The 27,792-nt window shown below is 45.3% G+C and overlaps 1 protein-coding gene and 2 long non-coding RNA genes across 12 annotated transcripts in view; 1 reads left to right on the plus strand and 2 right to left on the minus strand.

The window, feature by feature from the left end:
* Positions 1–22,604, plus strand: part of ZFAND6 (zinc finger AN1-type containing 6) — a 55,309-nt gene extending 32,705 nt beyond the window's left edge. For 5 of the 10 annotated variants that reach the window (XM_073227068.1, XM_037013565.2, XM_037013566.2 and 2 more), the window contains 6 exons: positions 7,259–7,429; positions 8,638–8,746; positions 9,609–9,709; positions 17,234–17,332; positions 20,177–20,290; positions 21,703–22,604. In XM_073227068.1, the coding sequence (XP_073083169.1) occupies positions 7,276–7,429; positions 8,638–8,746; positions 9,609–9,709; positions 17,234–17,332; positions 20,177–20,290; positions 21,703–21,851 (726 nt within the window). In that variant the 5' untranslated portion in view covers positions 7,259–7,275 and the 3' untranslated portion in view covers positions 21,852–22,604. Of the gene's footprint in view, positions 1–6,592; positions 6,722–7,258; positions 7,430–8,637; positions 8,747–9,608; positions 9,710–17,233; positions 17,333–20,176; positions 20,291–21,702 lie in introns of those variants that run through there. The other 5 variants (XM_073227069.1, XM_037013567.2, XM_073227072.1 and 2 more) reach the window with 4 other exon arrangements.
* On the minus strand, positions 13,985–20,236 carry LOC108408774 (uncharacterized). The gene is made up of 3 exons (XR_005060064.2): positions 20,128–20,236; positions 14,312–14,388; positions 13,985–14,120 (listed from the first exon to the last, which is right to left on the minus strand). It is a non-coding gene; the product is annotated as an uncharacterized lncRNA (long non-coding RNA).
* Positions 22,605–22,842: 238 nt separating the features above from the next.
* Positions 22,843–27,469, minus strand: LOC140847263 (uncharacterized). The gene is made up of 2 exons (XR_012127089.1): positions 27,273–27,469; positions 22,843–22,933 (listed from the first exon to the last, which is right to left on the minus strand). It is a non-coding gene; the product is annotated as an uncharacterized lncRNA (long non-coding RNA).
* Positions 27,470–27,792: the final 323 nt, after the last annotated feature.

A 27,792-nucleotide genomic window follows, 5' to 3' on the forward strand; every position in this document is an offset into this window, starting at 1 on the left:
TTGTTAATATTAATAGTAAGTATACTCTCACAAATGTCTCAGCTGAGAGAAACTCAAAATTGACTATATTTAGAATCAGTGAGTGAGACAACCATCAGAAAGCATACGAAGAATGTATGAATATTTTAGGAAAATAATCAGGGGGTACATGGCAGAAAAGAAGATATGTACAGTTGCGTTCAAAAATAGTGAAAAACTCAAAGTTTCAGTTTGCCCCATTTTTTCCCTTTTTGGACCGGTCATCTCAGGTGCATCTCAGGTTATCTAGTACCTGGGAGAGGGAGTCCTGGGTGCCTGGCACAGGGAATGGTGGGAACTGATCCTAGAAACAGGACGCCCATATCCTGCAGGCTTTGTGTCCTGGCTGACAGGTCTGAATTTAAACCTGTAGGCAGTGGGAAATCCCATCCCCCTGAATGGGCAGAAGGTTTAGCAAGGGCTGTTAAATACTATTAACACTTCACTGTCATTTTTTATTATACCTCATATTGTTCTGAAAAGACTTAGGGGACTAAAAGTGCATGCTGTATCCAAATAAAAATGGTAAGAAAAGCAGGCAGTGGTCAGGCACACTGTCACTGCGGAGTGCGTGCCCGTAAGTGCGTGTTGCTGTCAGCCATTCGTTTGACTCTGCTCCTCACAGCAACCTATGTAAAGAATATGACAGGTTAAGAGGTGCAGTAATCAAAAAGAAAACAAAAATCAGCTACCTAGAAGGACAGTCTTGATTCAGATGGCATAAGTGTTTCATCTATAGTTTGTGAGTAGAATACAATTTGATACGGTCCTCAAAATCTGTGAAGTGAAATGGAAGTTTCTGGGGTTGTTTACTGGCACTACATGCGATGTGAACCAGTAGTGCCGGGGCCCACTGCAGTCACCAGCCAGTCTGCAAGGGGCCCGTCAGAAGCAGAGCCTGAAGGCAGCTGAGCCCGTGCGCGGACCCTCCGTGCACGCTCATCGTCCAGGCAGTCTTCATAGGTTGCTCCTTGTGACTGTGCTTGGCTTATCCCCCCACAATTATAAAGACCGAAGATAAGCACTTGGTAAACTTTTGTTGGCAGCTATTCAGAATAATTGATGCGACCTTCCGTAACCTTTTGTGGGGAGGAAGTTAGAAGTCATTCCCTCACATTTTTAATTAAGACGGTTGTGTCATCTCAGCACAAAGTGAGACAGACTGAGAGCTCCTACTTGGCGATCACTGTCTGTGACAGGGAGGCCTTTTATGTAGCTGCCTTTGTGAGTTGTGGGTAAATAAGGGGTCTTGGATTTATGAGCGCAGCTACTGTTAAATACCTGATACTTTACTTATGTTCCTCTCATGGAAAACTGCAGGTGTTTGACTTCAAAAAGCCACCTAATTCCGAACTTAGTGGTTACTGTGAATGGATTAAAAGCTGTTTTTGCATCACTCTCATCTGGTCCTCCCAGACGCTGTGGATGAGGAAAGGCAGGCCCCCATTCTTACTCTGCAGCTGAGGCGGCCGAGGCAGGCGGTTTACCCCAGGTGGAGTGGCAGGATCAGAGCCAGCCTGAGATTCAGTCCCTTCTTTGTTCCATCCACTCTTCCACACCACACGTCACACCCTGTGTCCTGAGTGTGTCACGGCTGTGTTGGCAGTGGTCTGTGGTTGTGCTTCTCCCCACCGTGTACCATCCCTCCCCCCAGGGTTTATGTTCAACCACAAACAGACATGGAATATCTTGCAGTCGTCTGGGGCATGAATGTGGAAATGTGGGGCACTCCCCCTTTGCAAATAAGGGTATTGGGCTGTTCTGTGGTAACTATGCCTAATTCTCTAAGGTATAGCTGTATGGACCCTGGGTCAGTGTGGGAGCACGGAAGTTGACTACAGCTTAAGTTAGTTGTAGAATTACAGTGTGTGGCCTGCTGACCTAGGCACATTGCTAAATGAACCCCTCTCTGAGTGGACTCAACTGGAAAAGATGCCCAGAACCTTGGAGCATGAGGCCGAGCCCTTTTGCTCAGTGCACAAACTGCATAACCACATGTAGCGGCTCCTGCTGGCAAACTTAGGTCTCATCTGAAACAGTAAGTAATTTCTTTCAAAAGAGCCTGTTCATTTCTTGCTGTGGGGTAAATGCTTGGCTAACAGGTTGTGTAATGGGAAGGTGGCAGGCAGTTAGATTCATGCATTCAGCAGATATAGAATGCCTACCGTGTGGGTAAGCTTGAAGTATCATTGAACAAAATGGATAAAATCCCTTGCTGAGGTAGAATTGATAAGTGTAATTTAATAGTTAGTCAAGATTGAGATAAGGGTACTGAAGAAAAACTGGGAAGGGTAACAAAGGATGTGGGGGCAGTTTTAAATAGGATGGTAAGAGAAGTCGTCCCTGAGGATGGCATTTGAACAGGGACCAAAAGGAAGCGAGGGAGGCCTGCCCTGAGGATTTCTGGGAGGTGAGGTAGAGGTGACAGCGGCGTGAAGGCCTTGAGGTGTGCTTAGGATCCAGGAGGAGTAGGGGCCGAGGTGGGGTGGCAGGGGATGGGGTCAGGAGGAGCCTTGCAGTCGTGGGGAGGAGTTTAGCTTCCACCCTTGGTGAGCTGGGAAGCCGCTGGAGGATTTGGCTAGGCCAGCAGCGAGGTCCGCTGGCTGCTGTGCTGGAAACAGACCGAGGGAGGGCGAGTATCGCAGCAAGGAAGTGCACATGCCAGGCGCTGTATGAGTCGTCAGTTGCTACAGACAGATTCCCTCAAAATTAAGTGGCTTAAAACAGCAAGCATTTATTTCTCACACAGTTTTGGTCAGGATCCGAAATGGCCTGGCTCCGTGGTTTTGGTTCAGGGCCTCCTGAGAGAACAGTCCAGATGCCAGCCAAGGCTGCATTTGTCTAAACACTTGGCCAGGGCTGAAGGGTTCACCCCCAAGTCATTGACAGCTGATGGCTAGAGGCCTCCGTTCTGCAGGACGTGGTTCTCTCCTCCTGAGGTGCCGGACTGACTGGCCCCGGGGAGGGAAGAGGCCCATCCCAAGCCGATGCCGTGATTTGCCCACACGATGGAGGCTTGTTCCCGGGACGGTGAGGGGGGAAGGCGTGCGGCAGCTGGAGCAGGGCTCCAGATTCAGTGGTTAAGTGAGTGTGTGATCACTGAGGCACCGAGGGTGTGCTTAGCCGGGCTGGGCACCCCAGGAGCATCGCTCTCATTTCTCAGGTCACAGCTACAGCTCTCCATGGAAGCCACACCTGGGGTGCAGGTCGGGACGAGATGCTGGCCTGTTCTAGTCCTTTCCCCTTATTGGGTGATGAAGATGCACTAAAGAAATGAGGCTAGGCAAGACTAAGTAATATTTAAAGTTTACAGGCAGCCTTGCATTAGAGGGCCCTAACTAACGGTGGCCCCTCTGCTTGGTGAGCCGGGTCCGCCCGCTCTCCTGCACCTCTAGTACTGATCACACTCAGCCATGTGCTCGCTTGATCCAGAGGCTGGCAAACTCCTGCTTCACCTATTTTTCAGTCCATGACCTAAAAATGGGTTTTGCATTTTTAAGTGGTTGAGAGGAAAGTCAGAAGAGTAGCATTTGGTGGTGTGAAAATTACATGAAAAGCAAATTTTAATGGCCATAAGTAATTGTTTGTTGGTACACAGCCATACTCTTTTGTTTATATATTGCCTGCTGCTTTTGTGCTTCAACAGCAACATTTAATGGTTGTAGCGGAGACTGGCATGTGAAGCTTAAAACACTGTCTGGTTATTTAGAGAAAAGTTTGCCAGCCCCTGATCTCAGCATTGTTAGACCGGATGCAACAAGTGGGATCCGTCAGGCGGGAGTGCCGGTAAGAGTGTCTCTAAACCCTGTCATCTTGAGCTGCAGACAATAGTGGCTCTTTTGTCTGAGATAAATCATACCAGTCAATGGGAACTTGCCTTCAAGCAGTAACTGGGAGAGTGAGCTTTGTATTGACTAGAATGAACGTTGGGGCCTCGCACCTTTAGATGAGCTCCTGTGCGGAAATGATGAGGGAATTACTGGCTGGGAGAGAAGGCGTGGCGTCCCCAGAGACGATGTCCTCATTTGGCTGGCCAGACGCACAGCACCCCCCACGCAGTAGGGACCCTGCCTCAGAGTCCCGTGCAGTGGTTACTCGGGTGAGTGGCACTCATCCCAGGTGCCTTACATACAGCCACACTTTCTCATCTGTTGGCTTTATGCTCTGCTGGATTTTTTTCATCTCTGCAAAGATTCTTGACCCCCAGAATACAGGACTCTTGCCCATTTGGTAGCTTGTAGATCTGATGCTCAGAACTCTGTGGGAAATAACTGTATTCTGCCAGGAAATACAAATCTAAGCACCTATGCCAGGAGGGGTACTCCTCTTTTGAGCGATTATTTTAAAAAAAAAAGATACTGGGACACACCATAAATTCTACCTTGCTCTTTCTGGGATCTCCGTTTGGTGGAACTGCAAAGAGCCAGTGCTGAGAGGTTTTCCAGTGACTGAAAAGGCAGGGGCGGGGGAGCCTGTCTTACCACTGCATGCCTGCAGCACCAGCTCAGAGTGGACTGACTCACCTTTATGAAGTGTATGTCCTCCCTGTTTCTTTCAGGAGGAGGGATAAGAACAGTGGAATGAACAAATGCCCCAGGCTGTCCTGGCCTGGGGATGCCTGTCTCTGTACAGCGTGCGCCCTGCGGCGCCGACCATCTCTCCACTGTCTGTTCTCTCCCTGTTACGGTGGGAAGTGACCTGACATGAATACGTCTGACGCTAATGCAGTGTTTATTCAATAAATATTTTGGGGATTCATATTAGGCATGAAGATGATTTGAAGGAGAAATTTGCAGTTTTGCTGGGAAATGACTTGTCTACTTACAAAGTGATCGAGTAGTGGTGAGCTTAAGCGTCCAAAAGGGTGTTACAAGTAGCTTCTTTAGGAATACAGGCAGAGGAGACCAAGGCGGGCAGAAGAAACAGACCTGGAAGAAATAGGATTCAGGCTGATTCCTGAAACAGGCTGGGTCGTCACGGCAGAAGCAGACCACGCTCACCGAGGAGGGAGCAGGGCGGGCCAGAAGCTCGTGTCCAGCGGTGAGCGTGATTTGTTTGAAACGGATGGGGGCAGAGGACTCCGCTTCCAGGAAGAACGGAGCTAAGGACAGTGACTGCTCCGTGCCAGGCACCGGAGAGCTGCTCCTGTCGGGTTAGATGGACGACGTCTGCGTCCCTCAGGAAGCTGCGACTTAGAGAACTTGCGTGGCACGGCCAAGCTCCTGCACGTGACACGAACAGCAGAGCTGGGACTCAGACAAGTGCTCCTCTCCCCGTGCCCCTTCTCCTTCCTGAATGCCAGACTGGGGCCGGCGAATTGTTTATCTGCCAGGAGGGTGCAGGAGCCGGGGGCAGGCCTCTCCGTTTCTCCAGAGGTGCCCAGCTTTGCCACCACTCATTTCCACCAAAAGGTGCCCTTTATGGTTTTTGGTCTTTTTCTGAGCGTTCATGGAAAGGTACATTTTATGGCCTAAAGATAATGAGTATGGTTGATTCTTTTTTTTTCTTTTTAACTAACCAATTAAATCCTTTGCGCTTCTTATCTGCCTAGAAAGCCACTGTTAATTTGCTGCTGCGCAGGGCAGTTTGGCTTGAGGAGATTGCTGGTATTGCAGCGCAGTGTCCCTCAGGAGCACAGGCCAGAAAAATCAGCAGATTTTTGACATGAGCTTTTCTATCTCATCTTTTTTTAAATTTCATACATACATTTACAGACCTGCGGGGAGGAGGGAGACAAAACCCAAGCAGCATATGCACAGAACAGAGCAGCAGAGACTGGATTCCGCACTGACTTGCCGTCCCCAGTAAGGAAGACGTCTGTCTGGATCCCGTGTCGTGTCCCTGAGACTGGGAGTCTGAACACTGCCCGCAGTCTTAGGACATTTCTTTTAAAGGCAAATGCTGAACCTGCTGCTTTGTTTAATAACCCAGGCAAATACATTACTGTTCCTTGTTTTGAAATGTATGCTAAGTCCCCCCTCACAACAGTCTTTGCAAGTAAGTTAGGTGAAGAAAAATTTGTCGGTGGTACAGCAGTTGTGTCCTTTCACTGTTTATCAGTTGGAGGAAGTGGTGCCAGCTGAGCGTTGTCTGCCTGGGGAGCCCAGAGAGCCGGTTACTGCCTCCTGTCGCTGCATTCAGTCCGTTTGCTGTCGGGGGAGATGGCGCTTGGGGTTCCTCCATCTGCTGTCATTGACCATTCATGCAATTCCCAAACAGTTCCTCTGTACTCTTAGTTTTCACACTTTAAATATGTAAAAAATACTTTATCCACAATTAGGCCAGTAGTTGTCTTCATTTAAGAGGATTTAAAAATAAAAGGTATACAAATCAGGAAAAAAATCGTGAGTCTTGCTATCCAGGGATTCGTCCTTCCCTGTCTTTTTTGATGATTAATAGATGTTCTGTTTGTCCTAGAGTATACTGTATATATGTATTTCATATTGTGCCTTTTCATTCATTTTCAGCATTTACCTCTGTCAAAAGTATTCTAAAGTATTTTTCATGACAGTGTGATTTTTGGGGAAGAAATCATTCTCCTAATGTTGGAAACGAGTTATTTTTAATTTGTTAGCATTACAGATATGCTGTGAAGCACATCCCTTCTGGGCCATTCTTTGTTCTTCCGCCTGTGCCCTCGTCACTCTGATGAAGACACCTAGAGTAGAGAGCGGCTGAGGGCAATCTTTTATAAGACCTTGAGGTGAATTGCTGAATTGCTTTCCAAAAATACTGAACCAGTTTCTCATTTTGCCCATTTCTCTATGTCTTCACCAACACTGATATTATTATGTTAAATGCATTTTAAACAATAAATTACAGAAACTAAAATGTGAACTTTGAGCAAAAGTTTCAATGCTTAGAAATGAATAGTATAATATATAATGTGTATTTCTTACTACTAGGAGTCCAAAACTGAGCCCGAACTCCTAGTTTTCCTTACATTCTGATGGCATGGAGTCTACAGGGACATAACACCTGTGTCTAGGAGTTCTCTGTACTTTCCGAGCCAGTATGGACCTGCTCTTGTAGAGTGGGTTAAAGATTAAAAGTTGAGTTTGTATCCTTTTGGTCATTATTTTCTCTCTGCCTTAGCCCAAGGTCTAGAGATAGCTGCAGAGAGTGATTTAGGGAGGAGTACATGTGGGTTTTCCTTTATTACATTAAAAATTTTGGAAAATGCATGTTTGTGATGTGATGTGTGTGTCTAAGTTCTTTGCTAATTTTATGCAAATTTCAGGTGTGCTGCAGAAGAACATGGCTCAAGAAACTAATCACAGCCAAGTGCCTATGCTTTGTTCCACTGGCTGCGGATTTTATGGAAACCCTCGCACAAATGGCATGTGTTCAGTATGCTATAAAGAACACCTTCAAAGGCAGAACAGTAGTAATGGTAGAATAAGCCCACCTGGTAAGTAACTCTGTTAAAACATGGCAGTATTCGCAGTTGAGACACAGTGGTGTAGCACAACGCACCCCATGCCCTTTTCTGCTATCACGTTGTACTTTGGTGTCAGGAAGGTCTCTCACTACATGATTATTGTGATTATCGGTGGTGGGGAAACAGGGCCCTTACCCACTGAAAACACCTGCTGTAAATCCATTCCATAGTCTTACTTGCTGTGCCTCAGAACTCTGTTCCTATATTAAAAGGAGGCGCACCTGCAGTACGGTAGCTGTCTCGGCAAGGAAGGTGTGAGGGAGTGAAGGCTACGGGAGGACCCTGGTTCTCCCATGTGATGTGTGAAGCCAGGGTAAGCATGGAGGGGGGAGGAGTGGGTTTTGTAGATAGCCACGGCTGCCCTTAGAGAACTCCTTCCTCCATCAGGAAAGAGAGGTGTGGCAGTCTGACTCAGGGGTGTTCAGCCCCAGTTCACACGAGCCTTGAGGCCTGCTGGGTCAAAGGATTCTTTTGGAATTGAGGTGGGCTTTTGTCCAGTAGTTGTGTAAGAAGGATCAGGATCCTGAAATAAGCTTCGCAAAAGGACAGAGTTAATTGTAATCATCTAGGGTAGTTCCTCTGTAGATTAGTGCCTAGGTGGATTGGGTTTTTTGGTTAGAGGGCAGACTGTTAATTAATCCATTTAAAATTTTGTGTCTTCATGTTCAAGCTAACAGTAGAACCATTTAATCAAAACTTGTCCAGGTTTTTTTAAGGCTAACATCAAATGAATATAAATTGTTATTTTAAAGTTAAATCATCTACATTTCTACAGTATGAAAAACAGAAAGTAATATTACCTAACATGCTGAGCACAGGTTTTAATTCTGAACCTGTATGTGTCTGGCCACTAAATTACATTTTGTTGTATCTCGTTTCTGTAGTAATACTTGGAAAATGTTAGTGAATTAAAGCGTTTGGGCAGTACTCATCCTGAGAAATAGGAGTAGAGTTTATTACTATAAACAATTTGTATATGGTTTCCTTCTTGATTAAATTAACATTTTCCCATTGGAAGACTATTGATAAAAACTAACTAAAAGTAATCAGCCAGCATATTATATAGTAGGGCAAAATGCATGTACCCTATTTTGTGGAAAACTGGTGTTGATTTTTTTAGATGAGATGTGGGGCTGCCCCGAGTAGAGTCACTAATGGGAACTGTGGTCCTGTTACAGCAGCCTCTGTCAGTAGCCTGTCTGAGTCTCTGCCTGTTCAGTGCACAGAAGGCAGTGTCCCGGGAGCTCAGTCAGCGTTAGACGCCACGTCCCCAGCTGCGCAGCCAAGGTAAGGTGGGCTCCAGGTGGGGTGGGCAAGCTTGCAAAAAATAATGTGTTCTGCATCCATTCAGGTCTGTTAAGGAAAACTATGTAGTCATTTCAGGATTAATTGGCCTAAAATTGTATGTCTCATTATTGTATGAACTAATTAGAAAAGGCTGATTTTTGTTGTTTTTACATTGGGGTGGGGGTGGAGAGGTTGCCTTTTAAGTCCCCTGTTCAGACAGTTCTCCCTTTATCTTCCTTGTAATATATGCGAGTCCCCCTGGAAGTCCTTTGGAAGCATTCAGAGCTCTGCTTCCATACAGTCTTCCTCTGCGAGTATTAGCACTTTGTGTTAACAGTTTTCTCGCATGTTCTCTTATTCAGTATTGTAGTGTTCACATTTATTGGTATTGTAGTGTGTTTTTTCTTTTTAACTTCAAAGTCACATCATTTAGAAGCCTGAAAATACAGCAGTATTTGGTCCAATTTTATTCTACTGTTAAGAAACAGTGGTTTCCTAGAAATAGTACGTTTGTACTCTGCGGTTTCTTTTTCCACTTGTGGCAGGAGGTGTTCAGCTCTGCTGTGCTGATGCATCGTTCACGACTTTGCCGGGGCTCTTTAGGTGTGTCTGTATAATGGTAGTTTTTGTTCAGGGAATTCATATAGAAGGACACACACTATTGTTTTATTTCCAAACCAGTGAACTTTTGGTCCAAATTGGTCTCTAGTTCAAAGCTCTGTGGTTATGTTTACATGACAAAAAAGTATCTCTGTGTTAATTCTGATGTACTTAGGTATCTCAGACTCTTAATATATCACCGTAGTTACTGTTCATGCATAGAGGCCATCTTTTAAAATTCTAAATATTTTTGCTTTTCTAGCCCTGTATCAAATCAGTCACTTTTATCAGAATCAGTAGCATCTTCCCAAGTGGACAGTTCATCTGTGGACAAAGCAATACCTGAAACAGAAGACCTGCCAGGTTTGCATATGAACCAGCATTTATTTGTCATTTATTTAACATTTGAGTATTAGAGGCCAAGCACTATCCTGGATGCATGTAGTTTTTAAATTACCTACCTAAAACACATATTTTTATATTTATCATTCTTTATGAGTAGAATATTTTAAATCCTCAAGTATTTAATTGACCAAGATGTTGGGAGCCATTTCCCACTTGTATATAATCATATCATCAACATAAACAGAGGATTAAAAATTTGTTTAGTTTCAGAAATAAATGAGTGGTGAAATTTGAATAAGTGAGTTTGAGAAATAATGAGTGGTGAATGGTACATTATACTCTTTAATTACTGTTTTGGCCAGTTTACTCTAAACACTGTTTCCTCTTGAAGCAAACTGTGGCTGCTGGTTTGATAGGATTCTCTTACTGGGCCCAGACTGTCTAAGAGACCTCTGACCCAGTCTGGCAGCTGCCCCGCTTTCCCCATCTGTGATTCAGGTGGTGGCGTCACATTCAGCTACTTGTATCTGTTCCAGCATGGTGCCTCCTGTTCTTGCCCCTTCTGTGGATCAGAGTAACCTGGGAAGAGCTGGAAATGTGCATGAAGGCTCCTGAGTGTGGGGCACTAGAGCCTGTTAAACAATCTATGCTTAGTTCATTACACTCTACCAGTGGGCAGTGAAGACGACGATGAGCAGTGTGTCGTTTTACCTGCGGCCTGATGTAGAGAAGCAGCTGCCCTGGCCAGTGGGGGCCTCCTGTGACCCATGGTGCTCACAAGGCGGTAGCAGGTGTGTCTGCCATGACAGCTAAGTTTGCTGAAGTTTGTTCAGATAAAGTAGCTAATTGTCCCTGCTCTGATTTATGCCCAGCAAATGACTGACATAATTTGCCTAGTTGGAGATTTTGCTATACAAAAAAAATTCACTATCTGGCCAATATAAATATTTTAGTCCACACAGCATATTGCTCTAAATTCATAAATACTACAAGTGAGTAATTTTTTGTAGAAAAGTTTAAGGAAGGGCAAGATGAGGGATATTTTAAAAGCAGAAATAGAAAAATTCCTGAGAACCGTGGTCCTCAGGTGTTTGGTGTTGTCGCTGTGGCCACAGACTGCTTGCCTTGGGTGGGTGGGCTGAAGAGGTCACGTGGTCAGTCGGCTGTGGCTGCGGGAAGCCGGAACGATCGGATTTCAGAACTGAAAGAGCTCCACTGGTGGTTGTAGGTAGACAGCAGGTATTTAAATATGTGATCAGTATTTCTGAAATTTGGGACAGGTCAAGAAATGAGAGGCCAAAACGAAGAGGAGCACAAAGGCGATGAGTCAGCCAGCGGAGGGGAGGACGTCCTGTGGGTCCCGGTTGGTGTGAGGCCGCAGGCGCCCGGGGAGGTGTCAGGGAGCACCAGGGCCACCAGCAGGCTCAGAGGCTCTGTCGGGGACAAGGAGCTGGGCTGCCACGGGGAAAGGGGTCTGTCTCGCAATGGGACCTGTGTTAGGATGTTGGGACGGAACAGGTGCCTCCTGAAGGGCGCCATAGCCATGGTGCAAGTTTGGTAAAGAGCGAAGGTGGGGTCCAACCGGCCGGCGGAGCAAGTGCTGTAGCCACGCACCATGCACAGGGACAGCCTAGCTTCCTGCGCCTGGCCTGAGTACGTCGGCGCAGACTGTAGCTGAGGCCTGTTAGGAAGAATTGTAGGGCTTGTAAAATGTATAGACTCCTTTTTTCATGTATGATTTCAGTGACTTTCTGGTTAAACTGTATTAACATTTAAGTACTTTTTTAAAACAGCATTTATTCATAATCTCAGTATTGGAGAATCTTCAGAAAATCAGGTGTAAGTTTAATCTGTGTGTGAGAAGATTGATTTTCAATGTGTAAAATCTCAACAGCCTAGTTTTTAAAGAGCTTGCTTATACTGTCAAATTAAGAATGTCTTCTTTTCTTATAAACATGCACACAAACACAGGTTTCCTCTGCTGTCTGAAAGCAGAGCATTTCTGTGAAGCATTTTGTGAACTGAAGTGGCACACACAAGCAATTACCGCTTCATAAAAGTGAAAACCTTTTTGAGTCTCTTTCAGTTGGTGAAACAGGTACTAACACAGGTCTGCTGTAGAGGTGAAGGTGGCACAAAGCGGACTTGTAGGTAGTGGAAGCCTCTGTGTGTGCACGTGACCTGCATGCATAAGCACATGCATGCATTTGTAGTCTCCCTGTGGAATGGGAACAAATGCAGGGGATTTTCTTTCCATCTGCTTAGTAGATGGATGAAAAGAGACAGAAAAGGATTTTGGCCCAAGGTCTGTGGTCATCAGAGCTGAAGCTGAGCCCAGGCACCCGGTCTCGGCCAGCGTTGTTTGCAGCAGACGGCTGTTCACTTCCTGGGCTGAGGTGTAGGCAGGGATGTTCCTTCCTGTTGCCACATGGGGTGGGGTCACCTGGTTCAGTGACCTACCCACGGGTCTGCTTCTCCTTACACCGCATTTGCTTTCCTGAAGGAGGAAGACCATTCCAGATGGGTTGAGTAGCAGCAGGGCCTCAGCCAGAATTTCCAACAGTTTTAATTGCGGTTTTCACAACATTGTCCTTGTCTCTGTATGTACACGCAGACCTTGCTCCATTGTGCTCTGCAGGTGCTGCATGCTTTACACGTTGAGGCCTTGTGGCAGCCCCACGTCCACGTCTCTCGGCACCATTTTCCCAGCAGCCTTTGCTCACTTCATGTCTATGTGTCATGTTTTGGAAATTTTCTTAATATTTCAAACTTGTTCGTTACTGTTTGTTATCATATATATTGTTTTGTTTTGGTGATCTGCAATCAGTGACCTTAATGTTACTGTAATTATTTGGAGCACCATAAACTACCCATATTAAGATGTTGAATTTAATTGATAATTGTTGTGTGTTCTGACTGTTCCACCAACTAGTTGTCTCCTGTCTCTCTCTCTCTCCCTCTCCTTGGGCCTCCCTATTCCCCTGAAACATAAAATTATTAAAATTAGGCCAATTGATAACCGTACAGTAGTAATCTCTACGCATTCAAGTGAAAGGACAAGTTGCATGTCTCTGATTTTAAATCAAAAGCTAGAAATGATTAAACCCAGTGAGTAAGCATGTTGAAAGCTGAGATAGGCCAAAACTGGGCCTCTTGGGACAGTCAGCTAGTTGTGAAGCAAAGGGAAAGTTCTCAAAGGAAATTGAAAGAGCTCCTTCCGCGCACATGCCAGTGATAAAAAGTGGAGCAGCCTTATTGCTGATGTGGAGAAAGTTTCAGGCTCTGGACAGGAGGTCAAACCAGCCACAACATCCCCTTGAGCCACAGCCTCATCCAGAGCAAGGCCCCGACTCTCTCGAATTCCACGAAGGCTGAGACACAGGGGGGGAGGCTGCACAAGAAAAGTGAAGCCTGGCAGAGGTTGGTTCATGAGGTTTAAGGAAAGAAGCATCTCCCAACAGAAAAGTGCAGGTGGAGCAGCAGGTGCAGGTGGTGAAGCTGCAGCAGGTCGTCCAGAGGACCCGGCTGAGATCCTTCACGAAGGTACCCCACTAATCAGCAGATTCTCAGTGCAGATGAAACAGCCTCTGTTGGAAGAAGATGCCATCTAGGACTTCCACAGCTGGAGGGAAGTCAGTGCCTGGCTTCAAAGCTTCAAAGGACAGGCGGACTCTCCTGTCAGGAGCTAGTACAGCTGGTGACTTTAGGTTGAAGCCAGTGCTCACTTACCGTCCTGAAAGTCCTCGGGCCCTTCGGAGTCATGCTGAACCCCCTCTGTACTCTGTAGAACGAGGAAGCCCGGATGAGTTTAAGCCCAGTGTTGAGACCTCCTGCTCAGAAAGAAAGATCCCTTTTGAAAATATGCTCATTCAGTGTAGCACAGAGAAGACAAGTAGTGACTACAAAAAAGTATCCTCATTGACAACGTGCCCGGTCACCACAGAGCTCTGGTGGAGATGGACAATAAGATAATTTTTTCATGCCGCTAACACAACATCCACTCTGCAGCCTAAGGGTCCAGGAGTCAGGCTTTCCAGTCTTCTTAAGAAATATACTTTGTGAGTCGACAGCTGCTGTAGATGGTGATTCCCCTGCTGGATCTGGGCAGTCAAAAGTCTTCTGGGGAGGGTTCCCCATTCCAGATGCCATTGAGATTTGTGATTCATTGGATAAGGTCAAAATATCAGCATTCACAGGATTCTCGAAGAAGTTGATCCCAGCCTTCCTGGATGACTTTGAGGGGCTCAGGACTTCGGTGGAGGGCGTCTCTGCGGACTTGGTGGAAACAGCAGAGAACCAGGTGTGGAGCCTGAGGATGAGACTGAACGGCTGCGTCTCGTGACAAAACTTGAACCAGGTGAGGAGCTGCTCCTGGTGGAGGAGCCAAGAAAGTGGTTTCTGGAGATGGAATCTGCTCCTGGTGAGGACGCTGTGAAGATCACAACAAAGGATTTAGAATATTACATAAACTTAGTTGATGCAATAGCATGATTTTGAGAGGATTGGCTAATTTTGAAAAGTTCTGTGGGTAAAACACTATCAAACAGCATCACATGCTGCAGAGACATTGCTCATGAAAGGAAGAGCCGATGGATGGGGCAGCCCTCATTGTTGTCTTACTTTGAGAAGTTGCCACAGCCTGATGGTCCGCAGCCGTCAGCATCAGGGCAGGAGCCTCCCCGGCAGCGGTGTGACCACTGAAAGGTCAGGCGATGGTCAGCTTTTTAGCAAATAAAGTATTTTTGAATAAAGATACATACTTTTTTTAGACAGAATGTCATTGCACACTGAATCGACTACACGTATGGTGTAAACATAGCTGTTATACATACTGCGAAACCAGAAAATTCATTTGACTCACCTTACTGTGATATTCACTTTATTGCAGTGATTTGGAACTAAACCCATGGTCTCTCTCAGATACAGCTGTATTCTGCTTATAATTAGGATATGGTGCCACCAGGTGGGTGGTGGTGCTTTCATTTTATCCTCATGACTGAAGAATTTTCTCATGTTTAACTGAGAATTTAGATGTTACACATGCTTTTCATTTAATGATGCTTTTTAACAAATAGCAGTGCGTCACTTAGTGGTATAACTTAGGAATGTCAGATTTTCCATTTCCACGGTGGTGAGTTGTCCACCGCTGAGGCAGCACATGAAAGCCCCGTCGCAGTCCAGATCAGAGCAGAGGCGCTGCGGTGCCGAGGGGCAGGCGAGCAGGGTTCCCAGGCTCTCGGTAGCCCTGGGCGTCCCCGGCTCCACACAAAGGTGAATTGTCAGTCAGTCAGTCAGTCACTCAGAACCATCAGAGAGGAACAGTTCCTTTGTACTCATTTGTTTTAGGAGTAAAAATCAGAAATTCCTTCTGATTTTAAGTAATGGGTGAAAATAGCCAAAACAGTCTTGAAGAGGTAGAACAAAGCTGGAGAACTAACAGTTCCCAATTTCAAGACTTACTCTGAGCTGCAGTCATGACCACAGGGTACTAGCATGCGAATAGCCATACAGGTGAATGGAATAGAACGGAAAGTCCAGAATATAGCATAGCATATGGTCAGTTGATCTTCACAGGCGCCAAGATCGCTCAACGGGAAAAGCAGTCTTTCCAACGAACGATGCTGGGACATTGTTTTTAAGTGAAGTTGGAGCCCTACTCCATACTAGACAAAAATTTACCCAAAATACATCGAAGACTGCCTCAAGATAAGAGCTAAAACTGCATAAAACTTTTAAAAGAAAGCAGGTGTAAATGTTCATGACCGTGGCTTAGGCGGTGGTTTCTGTACACCTGACACCCAAAAGCGTGAGTGACCAAAGAAGAGAAAAACTGAACTACATCAGAATCAAAGATTGTTTTTGCTTCCAAGAATGCTGTTGAGAGAGTGAAAAGACAGCTTACAGAATGGGAAAAAATACTTGCAAATCATATACATGGTAAGAATATATAAAGAAATATAATTTAAAAATAAAAAGACAAACCGATTTTTAAAAGAGCAAAGGTTTTGAATGCGCATTTCTCTGAAGAAGCTACGCAAATGGCCAAGTGTTGTTAAGGATATAGTGAAATTGGGACCTTCATGCGTTTTGGGGAATGTAAACCGGTGAGGCCACTTCGGGAACACTTTGGCAGTGAAAAAGTTAACCAAGAAAGTTAAACAGTTAACTAGACCCAAAAATTCCATTGCTAATTCCCAAGGGATTGAAAACATGTATCCATAGAAAAACTTGCATAAGAATGTTCATAATAGCATTATTCACAAATAGTAGAATGTAGCTATAACCCAGATGGCTATGAGCAGGTGATGGGATAAAAAAAACAATAGGCATGTTATTTGAACAGCCATAAAAAGGAGTGGTTCTAATACATGCCACAACACGCATGACTTGAAAACATGCTAAATAGAAGAAGCCAGGTGCAGAAGGCCACATACCATGGAATTCGTTTGCACGGAAGGACAGGCGCTGGCAAGGGCTGCCCTGCTGGAGAGAGGGGGTGCGAGAGCACACGCGTTCAGGTGGGGAATGTGGCGTTCGGCCGGCAGTGAGGACGAGGGTTGCCGCAGCGGCCAGCCCCGCTCTGTGTGGAATTAAAGCCGGAAAGTGTAGTGCCAGATCGTGGGGAGTCCCTCAGGTACCAGCTTCTCATCAGTGCACAGGGAGAGAGGTATTTTGAAGATTGCTTGCTTATTTGAAGATGACACCAGGTTGTATTTAAGAGAGTTAATTCAACAGGTTTTGCCTCCAGGTAGCTGCTACTAGAAACCAGCCTCATCTGCCCTGGACAGGGCTGCTTGCCTGGAAGGCGACCTGCAGCCCCACATTGCTGCAGAGCCCTGGAGATGTGGCGAGTGTAAACCAGGAGATTCACTGCATACCTGCTCCCCTACACCATACACACTGGGTTTTGAAGACTTAGTACCCCAAAATATGAGATCTTTTGATGTATTTTATACTGATTACATGTTTAAATATTAATATATATTAATTTTACCTGTTTTTACTTTTTAACATGACTGCTAGAAAATATGTTGACTCTCATATTTCTTTTGGACCCTACTACTATACAGGCTTACTTTTCTCTTGAATACTTAAATTTTTCTCATTTTTTAAAGAATATTTGAACTAGGAGTAACTTAAATCATTTGGTCCAAACCCTCATTTTACATATGAGAAAGTAAGGTCCAGAATAGAGAAACCAATTTTATTCCAGTGGTCACTGGAGAGGTGCACGTTCAGTCATTCAGTAACCACTGAGCAGCTGCCCTGGGTCCGCGATGCATGCGGGGTGAGCAGAGGGGGCGGAAACAGCTTTGGGCGCTGGGTGCCAGCCTTGGCCTGGAGGCAGGAGGCTGGCCACGCGTCACGGTCACGGATGCTGCGTCTACTGTCAGGTAAGGTGGGGTTGCCTTTTAATGTCACCTTGCGTTCAGTTTTATTTTTCATGGTGTTTCATGAACATGGCCCCAGAGGTAGTGTAAATGGCTTTATGTACTTACATTGTATTTGTACTATTTTTTCTTTTCTTTCTTTTTCTTACAGGTCCCAGAGCAGAGGGCCTTGTTCCTCTTGAGTGTGGTCCTCCGTATGGGTGGTCGAACCAGTGTTGCCTGCCTGGTGCTTGTAGACGTGTCTTAAGGGGTGGGCAGCAGACTTTGTCCAGATGGGAATCGAGTTAAAACCCAAGTTAGCAAGTGCTGTTCAGTTTATCTCACAGCCTTTACCCTGTTGCATAGGTCTCCCAAGTAGACCTGTGCGGTCAGTAGACTAAACATAGGTCACCACCTCTTCTTAATCATTAACAGACCAGGGAGCTCTCCAGTTCTCGTTTCACAGTATGAAAACTGCCTGGGTCTAAGGAAACTGTCCTTATTTGGGCTTCAGGGTCGATAAGATTGTAGTCCTTTGACCTTTGGTCCCCTGTATGGTCCTTGGGTCCTTTTAAAAGAATGAATTGTTCCTTTTACATAGAGGGTCGCAAGGCATGCTTTGGTCTTAAATCTCACGTGTAAACCGAGGAACTAGGGGTAATCTCTGGGAATCGTGGGTTCCTGGGCACTGCTGTGTCATCTTGCCCATGGACTCACGTGGTGAATGTCTTGAGCCCAGGCCACCGGCCCCTCACCTACTGCCTCTGTGACTAGAGGTCACCTCAGTCTCACGCAGGCTTCGTGGACATTGATGGGCCCCAGATCTGAGCCCTATAGCTTCACGAGGTTTTAGATTTCCTGCCGAGCCTTGACTTGAAAGATTGTGCATTTGCCTCAGCTAGAAAGAGACCATTTATTTTCCCTGGACAGGTCTTGAGGCCTGGCACTGTGAAAGGTCTGTGTCGGGGTGTGGGTAGCAGATAGGGGTGCTTTCGCTCTTCTTCAGTTCCCTGTACCATTCAGGGTTTGTGTCTCAGTAGTTAAACAAGTTTTGTTTAAAATGTCACCTTGTGGACGTGTTATTGCTGCCATTGAAGTATTGCTTGTATTGCTGTGTTTTAGTATCAGAGTTCCTTGGGAGAATAGGTTAGATGTTAGGCTTGTAGGTATCAGACAGTAAATAAAACAGACTGATTGCAAGGTCAGCTGCTCTTGAGCTCTTTACTCACTCACACTCCTGTCCTGATGCTGTTCTAGGGGCTGGGGGTGACCGTGGCGCTTACATCTACTTAGGAAAAAAAGGGCTTTGTGTGTCCATATTCTATTTCAAAAATGTTTATTTTAGTACTGTCCCCCGTCTAGCTTGAGAATATCTAGTTGGATGGTCATGTTACAAGGCTCTTCATTCTCTGCCTGCCTTGTTAGTTTGTGGTGTTGTGCCTTGGGTCGTATTTTGTTAAAATATGAGGTGATGTGTTAACATAAGCAGGTTAGAATCCATTCCATCACTGTTTGAGCATCTGTACCTGTCACTGACGGGTGCTGGAGGCTGGAGGGGAATGAGATAGCGTCCCTCCCAGCGGGCTTACAGTGTGGCCGCGGAGAAGGGGCCCACAGCCGTGATAGCGAAGTGATTCGGTTCTCAGTCCGACAGCTCTGCCCTGAGCGCCCGCCGAGCAGCAGGAGCGCTGGGCGGGCGCCACCCTGGGGGGGTTCGCGGTTCAGCCGTGCTCCGTCCCAGGGGAGAGGCGGCAGTCTGCGCGTGCTGTGGGCGGGGCGGCAGCTTTCCCAGCCTGCGGCGTGGTGGGCGGGCTGGAGTAAGAGCTGGGGGTACTAAGCTTAAACAAGAAAAGACACATTGGAGGTAGCCAGGCAGAGAGGGGGGATGGGAGGGGCATGGGGAAGTTCTCTGCACAGGAAGGACAGCCTTCCCAAAGGCCAGAGGGTGCACAGGGCACTCCAGGTGCTTCCGGGTAGGCCGGGGGAGAGGGAGCTGGAGAAAGATGAGGACGGGCCCCTGGGCCTTTTCCGGAGGTCGGTGGGGAGGTGGAGTATCACAGGGGGTGAGGGGGGGTTGCAGCATTAGGTTTTCACTGTGGGCAGGGGTTGGAGGCTGTGCAGAGGTGGTAAGGACTGGGATGGGGCACATGTGCAGTCCCGTTATTGGGTAGAACTGTTCAGGGAGTGCAGGATAATCAGAGTGGAAGTTGCAGAGAATGGAAACTGGGTTCCTGGAGGGAGATACTGAAGCTTAACCTCAAAAGAACAGAAGAGGACCCAGGTGAGACTAGGGAGAAAAAGGAAACCCTTTTGAATCGGCCGTTAACAGTGTGAGCGGTGGCTCCTGGCACAGTTTGCTGAGAGTCAGTTCGTAAAGCGGTAACATCGGAGAGGTCACGAATATGTCACGTCTTCTAGGGCATATCATGGCTGCCAACTCTGGTGACAGCGTTCAGGAAGGCCAGGCGGTCAGTGACAAGAGGGGGTCACGTCTGTTAGAATTAAGGGGCGGAGCTTGACCTGAATTTGGATGCAGCTGGCCTTGGTTTCACAACTTAAATGCATCAATTTATTATCCTAATGATAACATTTTAATCAATATATCTTATTCCTAACATTTTAAAGGTTTTAGGTGGAATATTCTGAGAACTTTAAACATGCTCAGTAGTCTGACTCCTGGGTTCAGCATTTTCCTCTTGTTCTCCAAGAAATCTATGTCGTCCCAACACCAGCAATGTCTGCAAGTTTGCACATGGCCGTTGTCTTGGGGTTCCCTAGAATTCCCAAGTGACATTTGTGTGTATGTGCCTCGTGTTGGTCAAATACATACTCATTAGACAAATTAGAAAGAATAGCACTTGTGGAGTCACTGTTAACACTCAGTGTGTATTCCAGATTTCCTGCGTGTGCATACATGCATCCATTCCTACCCCGTGTCTAACAGAAAGGGGGCGTGTTATGTGACCTACTTGGTAACTGATGTGAGCATCTTTACTCCATGCCATTGAACACTCAAACTCCTCAGTTACCCGCTGAATGACAGATCAGTGGGGGAGGCCCACATACCAAAAGTCTTCCTGAATGATCAGGTTTCGCACCCTCCTGTCTTTGTCAGCATCAGCCCCAGACACGGCACGACCGCCATCTGAAGAGCAAAGCACATCTCTGGAAAAACAAAAACAAAAAAAGAACCGCTGTTTCATGTGCAGGAAGAAAGTGGGACTTACTGGTAAGGGCCTCAATCAGATGGTTTGAAATTAAGATTACATTTTTAAAACGATGCATGCCTTATTATTACTGACTTCAATTAAGGTTGTTTCTGTTCCCCTGACAGTTAATCCTGGATACACTTCAGCTTCTGAATCTTCTTAAAGGAATAAAAGTAGCTTTAATTATATACCTAAAAATGAAATAAATTAGCTTTTCTTTTAAAAAAGCATTTCACCTGAATTTGAGCATATTAGACAAGTAAGGTCAGCATGCCTGAGGCTGCCCCACAGGAGTGAGCAGTGCATGCTGACTCTTAACAGCTGCTAGGTGGGGTCGCTGTTGAGAGAGGGAGGAGACAATATTCAAGCTGCTTCTTGGGTGTTTAGTAAAAAAAATTTCATTAATGGCAGTCAAATTGATTGCTTTGGGAATTCAGGGACTGGTTCAGTAATTAATTTATATAGAGGGAGGGGATCAGGGGCCCATCGAGGAATGTATGAAGGCAGACTGTTTCAGCTGGATCTTGAAAGATGAGGAGGCTTTGTAACTGATGGAAATAGGGACATTTTGGGCAGAAAGAATGGCCTGAAGGAAAGCTCAAGAGAAAGGAAACAGTGGCCTGGAAAGGACCTTGAAGTGGGAAAAAGCACAGAACAGGTGGAGGAGGACATGGATGCTGTGGCTGGTTGGAAGAGGAGGCTGGTGGGCTGTGGGTGATGGGTGGGGGCACACACAGCTGTGAACAGTTACCACTGATTGTCACTGTGTGCAGGCACTGTGCTGAATGCAGAAAACATTCACAGATGCGCTGATGAGAGCAATATTATGTTGTAGTGGGGTTTCTCTGGCTGAGGAATAGGTTGTAGGTAGAGAGGAAAAAGGTTACAGCTGATGTCAAAGAGGTGTAAGGCTGGCCTATATGCTGGCAGGTAAGCAGCCTACTATAGACCTCGTGCCCTGGCCACTCAGCCAAGTACAGCTCACGTCTCGTGGTGGCATGCAGCCAAGGGAAGCTAGAGTGGGTGCTGCGTGTTTATCAGTATTCCGTCAGAAGTGTCGTTTCAACTTCCTTGGATTCTGAGGCTGCCTGCTGACTGTGCTTATTTTTCATCTTAGCATTTGGGTTTGAGAAATGTTTCACATTTTCAGTTTAGCGATTCTGCTGACAGGCTGTAATTGTGGCCGTTTCACAGATGGAGAGACTTGAGTTTGGAGGGGTGGTTGTCACTTGCTTTGGTACAAGCCTGTGTGAGCACAAGAAATGAGGCTGTCAGTGAGTCTTGGGATGTAATTAGGTCATGAAGCTGCTTGTTTAGAATTACTCTTTAGTTCCGATCTCTGCCCTATATACGTGACATTTTAAGATTAATCATGTAAAGAACTTACCATCCAGACCTCCATCCCGCTCACATGTGTGCCGCTCCGTTGCAGGGTTTGAATGCCGGTGCGGGAATGTTTACTGCAGTGCACATCGCTACTCAGACGTGCACAGTTGCTCTTACAATTACAGAGCTGATGCTGCTGAGAAGATCAGAAAAGAAAATCCAGTAGTTGTTGGCGAAAAGATCCAGAAGATTTGAACTCCTGCTGGAATACAAAATCCTTTGACCATCTGCAAACTAAAAACTGACTTGAGATTTTTTTTCCTAGTCATTGGGAATGTAGAGCAGTGTATCTTGCATAGACCTTTTAATCATGCATGTCATCAGAAGAATAGATTTTTGTTTTCTGAAAATGACTCTGAACATTTATGTCCATTGCAGTTTCTGTGGCTAAAAAGACTTAAGTAAACTTTACAAGTATTATCCTTTTCAGATCATTTTAATTTTAGTTGAATGCAGAGGGCTTTTATAACAAACGTGGAGAAATTTTGGAGGGTGTGATTTTTCCAGTATTAAACATGCATGCATTAATCTCGCAGTTCATTTCTCATTGTGTGTGTATAGCTTTTCTCCGCAGCACGATTCCTCTTGATGACGCCCTCCGGGGCCTATCCAGTGACCGTGGCCGAATGTATCCCAATCGCTATGGCTGCTTCTGTTTTCCATTAACCAAGGTCACACATGTGTCAGCATATAGTTTGCGCCCACTGTTTATGTCTGAGTCATTTGTCACAGGAAACTGTGTGCTGATGAGGTTCTGAGTTTGTGTGTTTTAGGTTTGTTTTCGAGGGAGGGGAGGAAGAGCTGTGCGCATCTCATTGCTGACTGCAGGTTTCTCTCAGATTATGTTCATTGGTCTGTGTGTGTACAATATGAAGAATGATCTGAAGTAATTGTTCTGTATTTATGTTTATTCACCAGTCTTTGATTAAAGAAAACAGAAAACCACAAGGTTCCCTTGTATTTATTACCTTTTCTCTTTTACTGTTTTTGGTAGTTCATTTGGACTTCTGGCTCTTTAGTTTTTCTACTTTATTAATTTTATGAGCACTTCTCTTATTCATCTCACATCTGTTTACAACTAACCTTATGACGATAAATTACAGTCATACATTCCTGTGAATTGAAGGTGTTGCGTCTCTTTAAAGCCCAGGGCTGCTCTTGCTTAGACGCCCATGCTTTCCGGCTCTTGTCTGATTCTCCGTTCTGCCCTGTCGCTGAGTCAGTATCTCATGGAATCACAGACTCTGGAAGCAGATCCAGACATGGCCCGTGGAGATCTGTGGAATTGAAGGACCTCAAAAGACCATTTGTCCTGTGGTTTTCAAACCTACCTGGTTCCCCACCTTTTTTTGAAAATAAGGTGTGTAAAACATACGAAAGCACTATTTCACTGTACGAATTTCTATGTTTCGAATTTGCTCTCACTACTTAGTATATAATGGTGGCTTAGCATTAAAATCTGTAAGTGCGATTTATCACATCAGCAGATTAAAAGAACTATTAGGACCATCTAAATAGATTTCAAAGTACATAATAGAATTTAATACCCATTCATAATAAAACCTCATAGTAAGTTAGGACTAGAAAGGAATTTCCTTCAGCTGATAGTGTCTATCTATGTAAAACTAAACTAATGCACAGAAGCATCTTCTAAAAACAGGAAGTGTTCCCTTTTAAAGAGAGAAACAGGGCTGCCCGCTATACTGCTCATATTCAGTCGTGTTGGAGATCTTAGCCAATAGAGGGAGTCAGGACAGAAAGTCCTGGGTCCAGAGGAAACCTGCATTATTTGTACATTGCATGTTCTTTCAGAGAAACCCAAACAAATCTAGAGAGAAAGTACTAGAATTGTAAGATTTAGGTACATTAGATATAACATTAATTTTCAGAAGCCAGTTGTACTTCTTAATAGTAACTAGAAAGCCAGGAGACCTTTACAAAAGCATCCAGACCAGGTACCCAGGAAATTAATGTATGTTGAAGACCCTTTAAGAGAAAACTTTAAAACATTTATTAAGAGATGGTAACTAAGACCTTAATGGGGGAAAGAGATATTCATGGCTGGGAAGACAATCATAAATATGACATTTGTACCCAGATAGACCTATTCTAGAGAGTCAAAGCAGTTTAAATCAAAATCCTGCTGTTTTGATGCACCCCTATGTTTATCACTGCACTGTTTACAATAGCCAAGATATGGAAGCAACCTAAATGTCCATCAGATGAATGGATAAAGATGTGGTACATATACACAATGGAATATTATGCAGCCATAAGAAAAAAACATCCTACCATTCGCAACAACATGGATAGAGCTAGAGGGTATTGTGCTCAGTGAAATAAGCCAAGCAGAGAAGGACAAATACCAAATGATTTCACTCATCTGTGGAGTATAAGAACAAAGGAAAACTGAAGGAACAAAACAGCAGCAGAATCACAGAACCCAAGAATGGACTAATAGTTACCAAAGGGAAAGGGACTGGGGACGATGGGTGGGAAGGGAGGTATAAGGATGGGGAAAAAGAAAGCGGGCATTACAATTAGCATGTATAGTGTTGGGGGCACTGGGAGGGCTGCGCAACACAGAAAAGACAAGTAGTGATTTTACAGCATCTTACTACACAGATGGACAGTGACTGTGAAGGGGTATGTGGGGGGGACTTGGTAAGGGGGGTAACCTAGTAAACATAATGTTCTTTCTGTAATTGTAGATTAATGATACCAAAATAAAAAAATAAAATAAAAATCCTGTTTTTTCACGGAACCTGTTAAGGCAATTCTAACGTAAAAGCAAAGGGCTAGGATGTTCCAGAAAAGGAAAAACAGACCTGGGCACTTGTCCTGCTGCATGTCGGGACTCACTGTGAAGCTGTGTTAATTAGAATGCAGTAGCGTGGTATTAGCTAGGGAGGTAGAATTCCCAGTGTCATGACCAGATGGCCCAGAAGAGGCTGTGCATGGACTGAAACCTGGTGCGCAAGGTGGTGCCGAGACTGACACCTGGAGCCAGAGCGCTGCTGCTTATGCGTGGGAAAAGGAAAATAGATCCGTATATTGTGCCACAAGTAAAGAAGTTAATGTCTTAAATGTGAAACAAAATCTTAAGACTTGGGGAAAAAAAGACACTTAAGCCTTGGGATAGAGAAGGACTACTTAAAACACAAAGCATTTTAACTGTGTCACTGATGAGTTTGTCTATTAAAATGAGATAGTTTATTCACCAACAGACACCTTAACATATCTTTCTTTAGAGAGAGTGAAAAGAAGATTACAAAACTGGGAGACGTGACAGTGCAAATCTAGACCACAATGAGAGAACATTTCATATGCATTCAGTTAGCAAAAACTGAAAAGCCTGGCAATACCTAGTATAACTCACAAGTTGCTGGTATTAGTCAGAATGGTTCACTTCTTTGGGTGGTTTGGTGTTAGTCTTTTCAAGTTGGACCTTCACACGTAGTCCAGAAACTTCCATTCCTTAAAGTGTACACCCAAGGAAAGTCTGGACATAGATGCCAGGAGACGCACCAGAATCTTCATAGCACTGTTCCCATGATCAAAGACCAGAAACAGCTGAAGTACCCATCAAAGAATGGATGAATAAAATGTGATATGTTCTTAAAATGGAGTATTAAACAGTTACTGGAATGATCCCAAGTGCAGGATAGAAGGCATAGTGAGCAAAAAAAAAATCAAAACACAAAACATGCTCACCTGTAAAAAGTTCAATAAAATGCACTTTCTTGTAAGTGAGATAGATGTAATTTACATGCAGAGAAAGGGTAGTGATGAGAGAATCCAGGATTATCCCCTTGGGTGAGAGGAGGCAGGGGTATGGTGCCACAAGGTCAGAGCCCCGGCCTTTTCAAGAGTGGGTAGGTTCGGAGTGCTTACATTAGACATAACTAAAAGCAGGCCAGGTGTGAACTAAAACTGAATGCCGTGAACCCAGGTTAGGGTTAATCCAGTTTTCTGTATCTGGCCCAAAGAATTGAAAAAGTTAACTACAAAGCTGTTTTGATGACCATGTTTTGAAATTGAGGGTTATCCACGAAGTAGCTGTTGAATCAACCTCAGTGTTAAATTTGTAGTTCATTTTTAAAAAGGTCACAAATCCAAAGCATTCCAGCTTTACTACATACCTAAATACTAAAACCATAAATAACAAACTGTCTTGTGGTTTGATCTTCATACACTAACTGGGGATTTCAGCGCTCAACTCTGGCAGGGTCCTTCCCCTGAGTTGCCCTGGGCTGCTAACTCTGTATTGTGCCAGGCATTCTTGAAATCACTCCTTTATTCTAAGCCTATGTCTCAGAAACATGTTCTTCCTGATAGGAAGATAGTTTATACTAAAGTGATAATGGCTTGTCTTCCCCTTTTCTCAGAGTTTCTAGGACATCTAAATAGATATTCTTGGAAATCTAGGAAAAGACTCAGTGCTGTTTGTTGTGGTGTCTTTTCAAAGACAAGCTTCCTGGCCTTAAGTTTTTCCGTTCTTACTGACACCAAGCATCGAGAGTAATTCAGATAACCAGAGGCCAGGAAGGCAAGAATGTGGAGGAGGGAGATGGGTAGGATCTGAACGGACCTTAGCAGCAGCTGGGACGTGTGCAGCGGGCAGCCTCGTGGAATCCCAAAAGGCCACTCACTGACCCGTCGGTGTTAAAAGCGGCTCTATGGGCGCTCCTCTCTCTGAGGTCGCCCGCACTTGCTAAGTGCGTAACCTTTTAATCTTAAGCTTTCTCTCTCCAAACCCTTTGGGGCGCCTCTCCTTGCTGAGGTTGCCTGCTGCACTTCTCTCTTTAACTTACTTAAAATAAATCTTTTACTCTGTTTAAAAAAAAAAAAAAAAAAGCGGCTCTATGACAAAAGAAAGGGGGCCGTGACTGCTGGTCCCATGGGCATTAAAAGACCAAAGGAACATTATAAAACAACCTTATACCCACAAATTTGATAACTTAGATAAAATGGACCCATTCCTTGAAATGCGTGATACTAACACAAAAGGAGAGAGAATCTAACAGGCCTGTACCTATTAAAGAAATATAACCAATAATTACCTTGCAGCAAAAAGTGCCAGACCCAGATGACCACTGGTGAATTCTACCCAATATTTAAGGAAAAAATTAACACTTAATTCTCTACAATCTCTTCCAGAAAATAGGAACAGAGGGAATATTTCCTAACTCTGAAGCCAGCATCACCCTAATATTAAAACAAGAGACAATACATGGAAAAGAAACCACATACTAATAACTCTTAGGAACATGGTTTCAAAAGTCCTATCAGCAAATCAAATTCAGCGATGTGTGAAAAGAACTGTGCAACCACAACCGAGTGGGCCTGATTCCAAGCAAGCAGGGCTGACTCAACATTTCAAAGTCAAATAATGTAACCACATCAGCAGGCTAAAGAAATATCAATCCATTAAATCATCAGCTTTGCTCCAATGCTATAAGAATTCCAAAACAAATTAATGAAAAGTTGGTGTTTCAGATACTGGTTCATGTGTTGCTAAGTATTGTGCGGCCTATACTTTCATAGTTTTAACTCATTTTAAAGGACTAATTTTGTTAGATTTCTAAGAAATTTGCATTTGTGTCGTAAACTTACTTTCCATCAGTGATGGCCAGGCCACCGTCCTAACTGTGTTCTCTCCTCCTCTGATTGCAGAAGCGAAGCAAAACCCTGAAACACGAAGGGCTGGACGTCCCCGAAGTGTAATGAGCGGGGCACTAACTGAGCCGGCCGGCCTTGGCCGTCACAGGAACCCTGGAGTATGATGATCAACCCGACTTTGCACAAAAGAGAACTGGTGCCCGGGGAGTTCACCGGCAAGGCGGGCACCCGGCGGCTGCACGGCGGGTCCCGGGTCTGCACGGCGGTGGGGCCGCCTCGCCGCTCTGCACAGGGGGAAAGCGGGGCAGTGGAGCTCACGCGCGGGGCCCAGCGCAGACGGCGGCCTCCGCACCTGCCGCTGGGATGGGCGGTGCGCGCCGGGTCGCTTCGGAATGTCGCTCCTCCTAAGCCCAGCCCCCGGCAGGCACGGCCGACCCTCTCCCGGTGCACGGAACGGTCACAGCTGACGGCGGGCACGGCGATGCGGGCGTGGAGGGCAAGCCTGCGGGTTACC

The sequence above is a fragment of the Manis javanica genome, chromosome 18 (genome assembly GCF_040802235.1).
Source record: "Manis javanica isolate MJ-LG chromosome 18, MJ_LKY, whole genome shotgun sequence".
Lineage (NCBI taxonomy): Eukaryota > Metazoa > Chordata > Mammalia > Pholidota > Manidae > Manis > Manis javanica.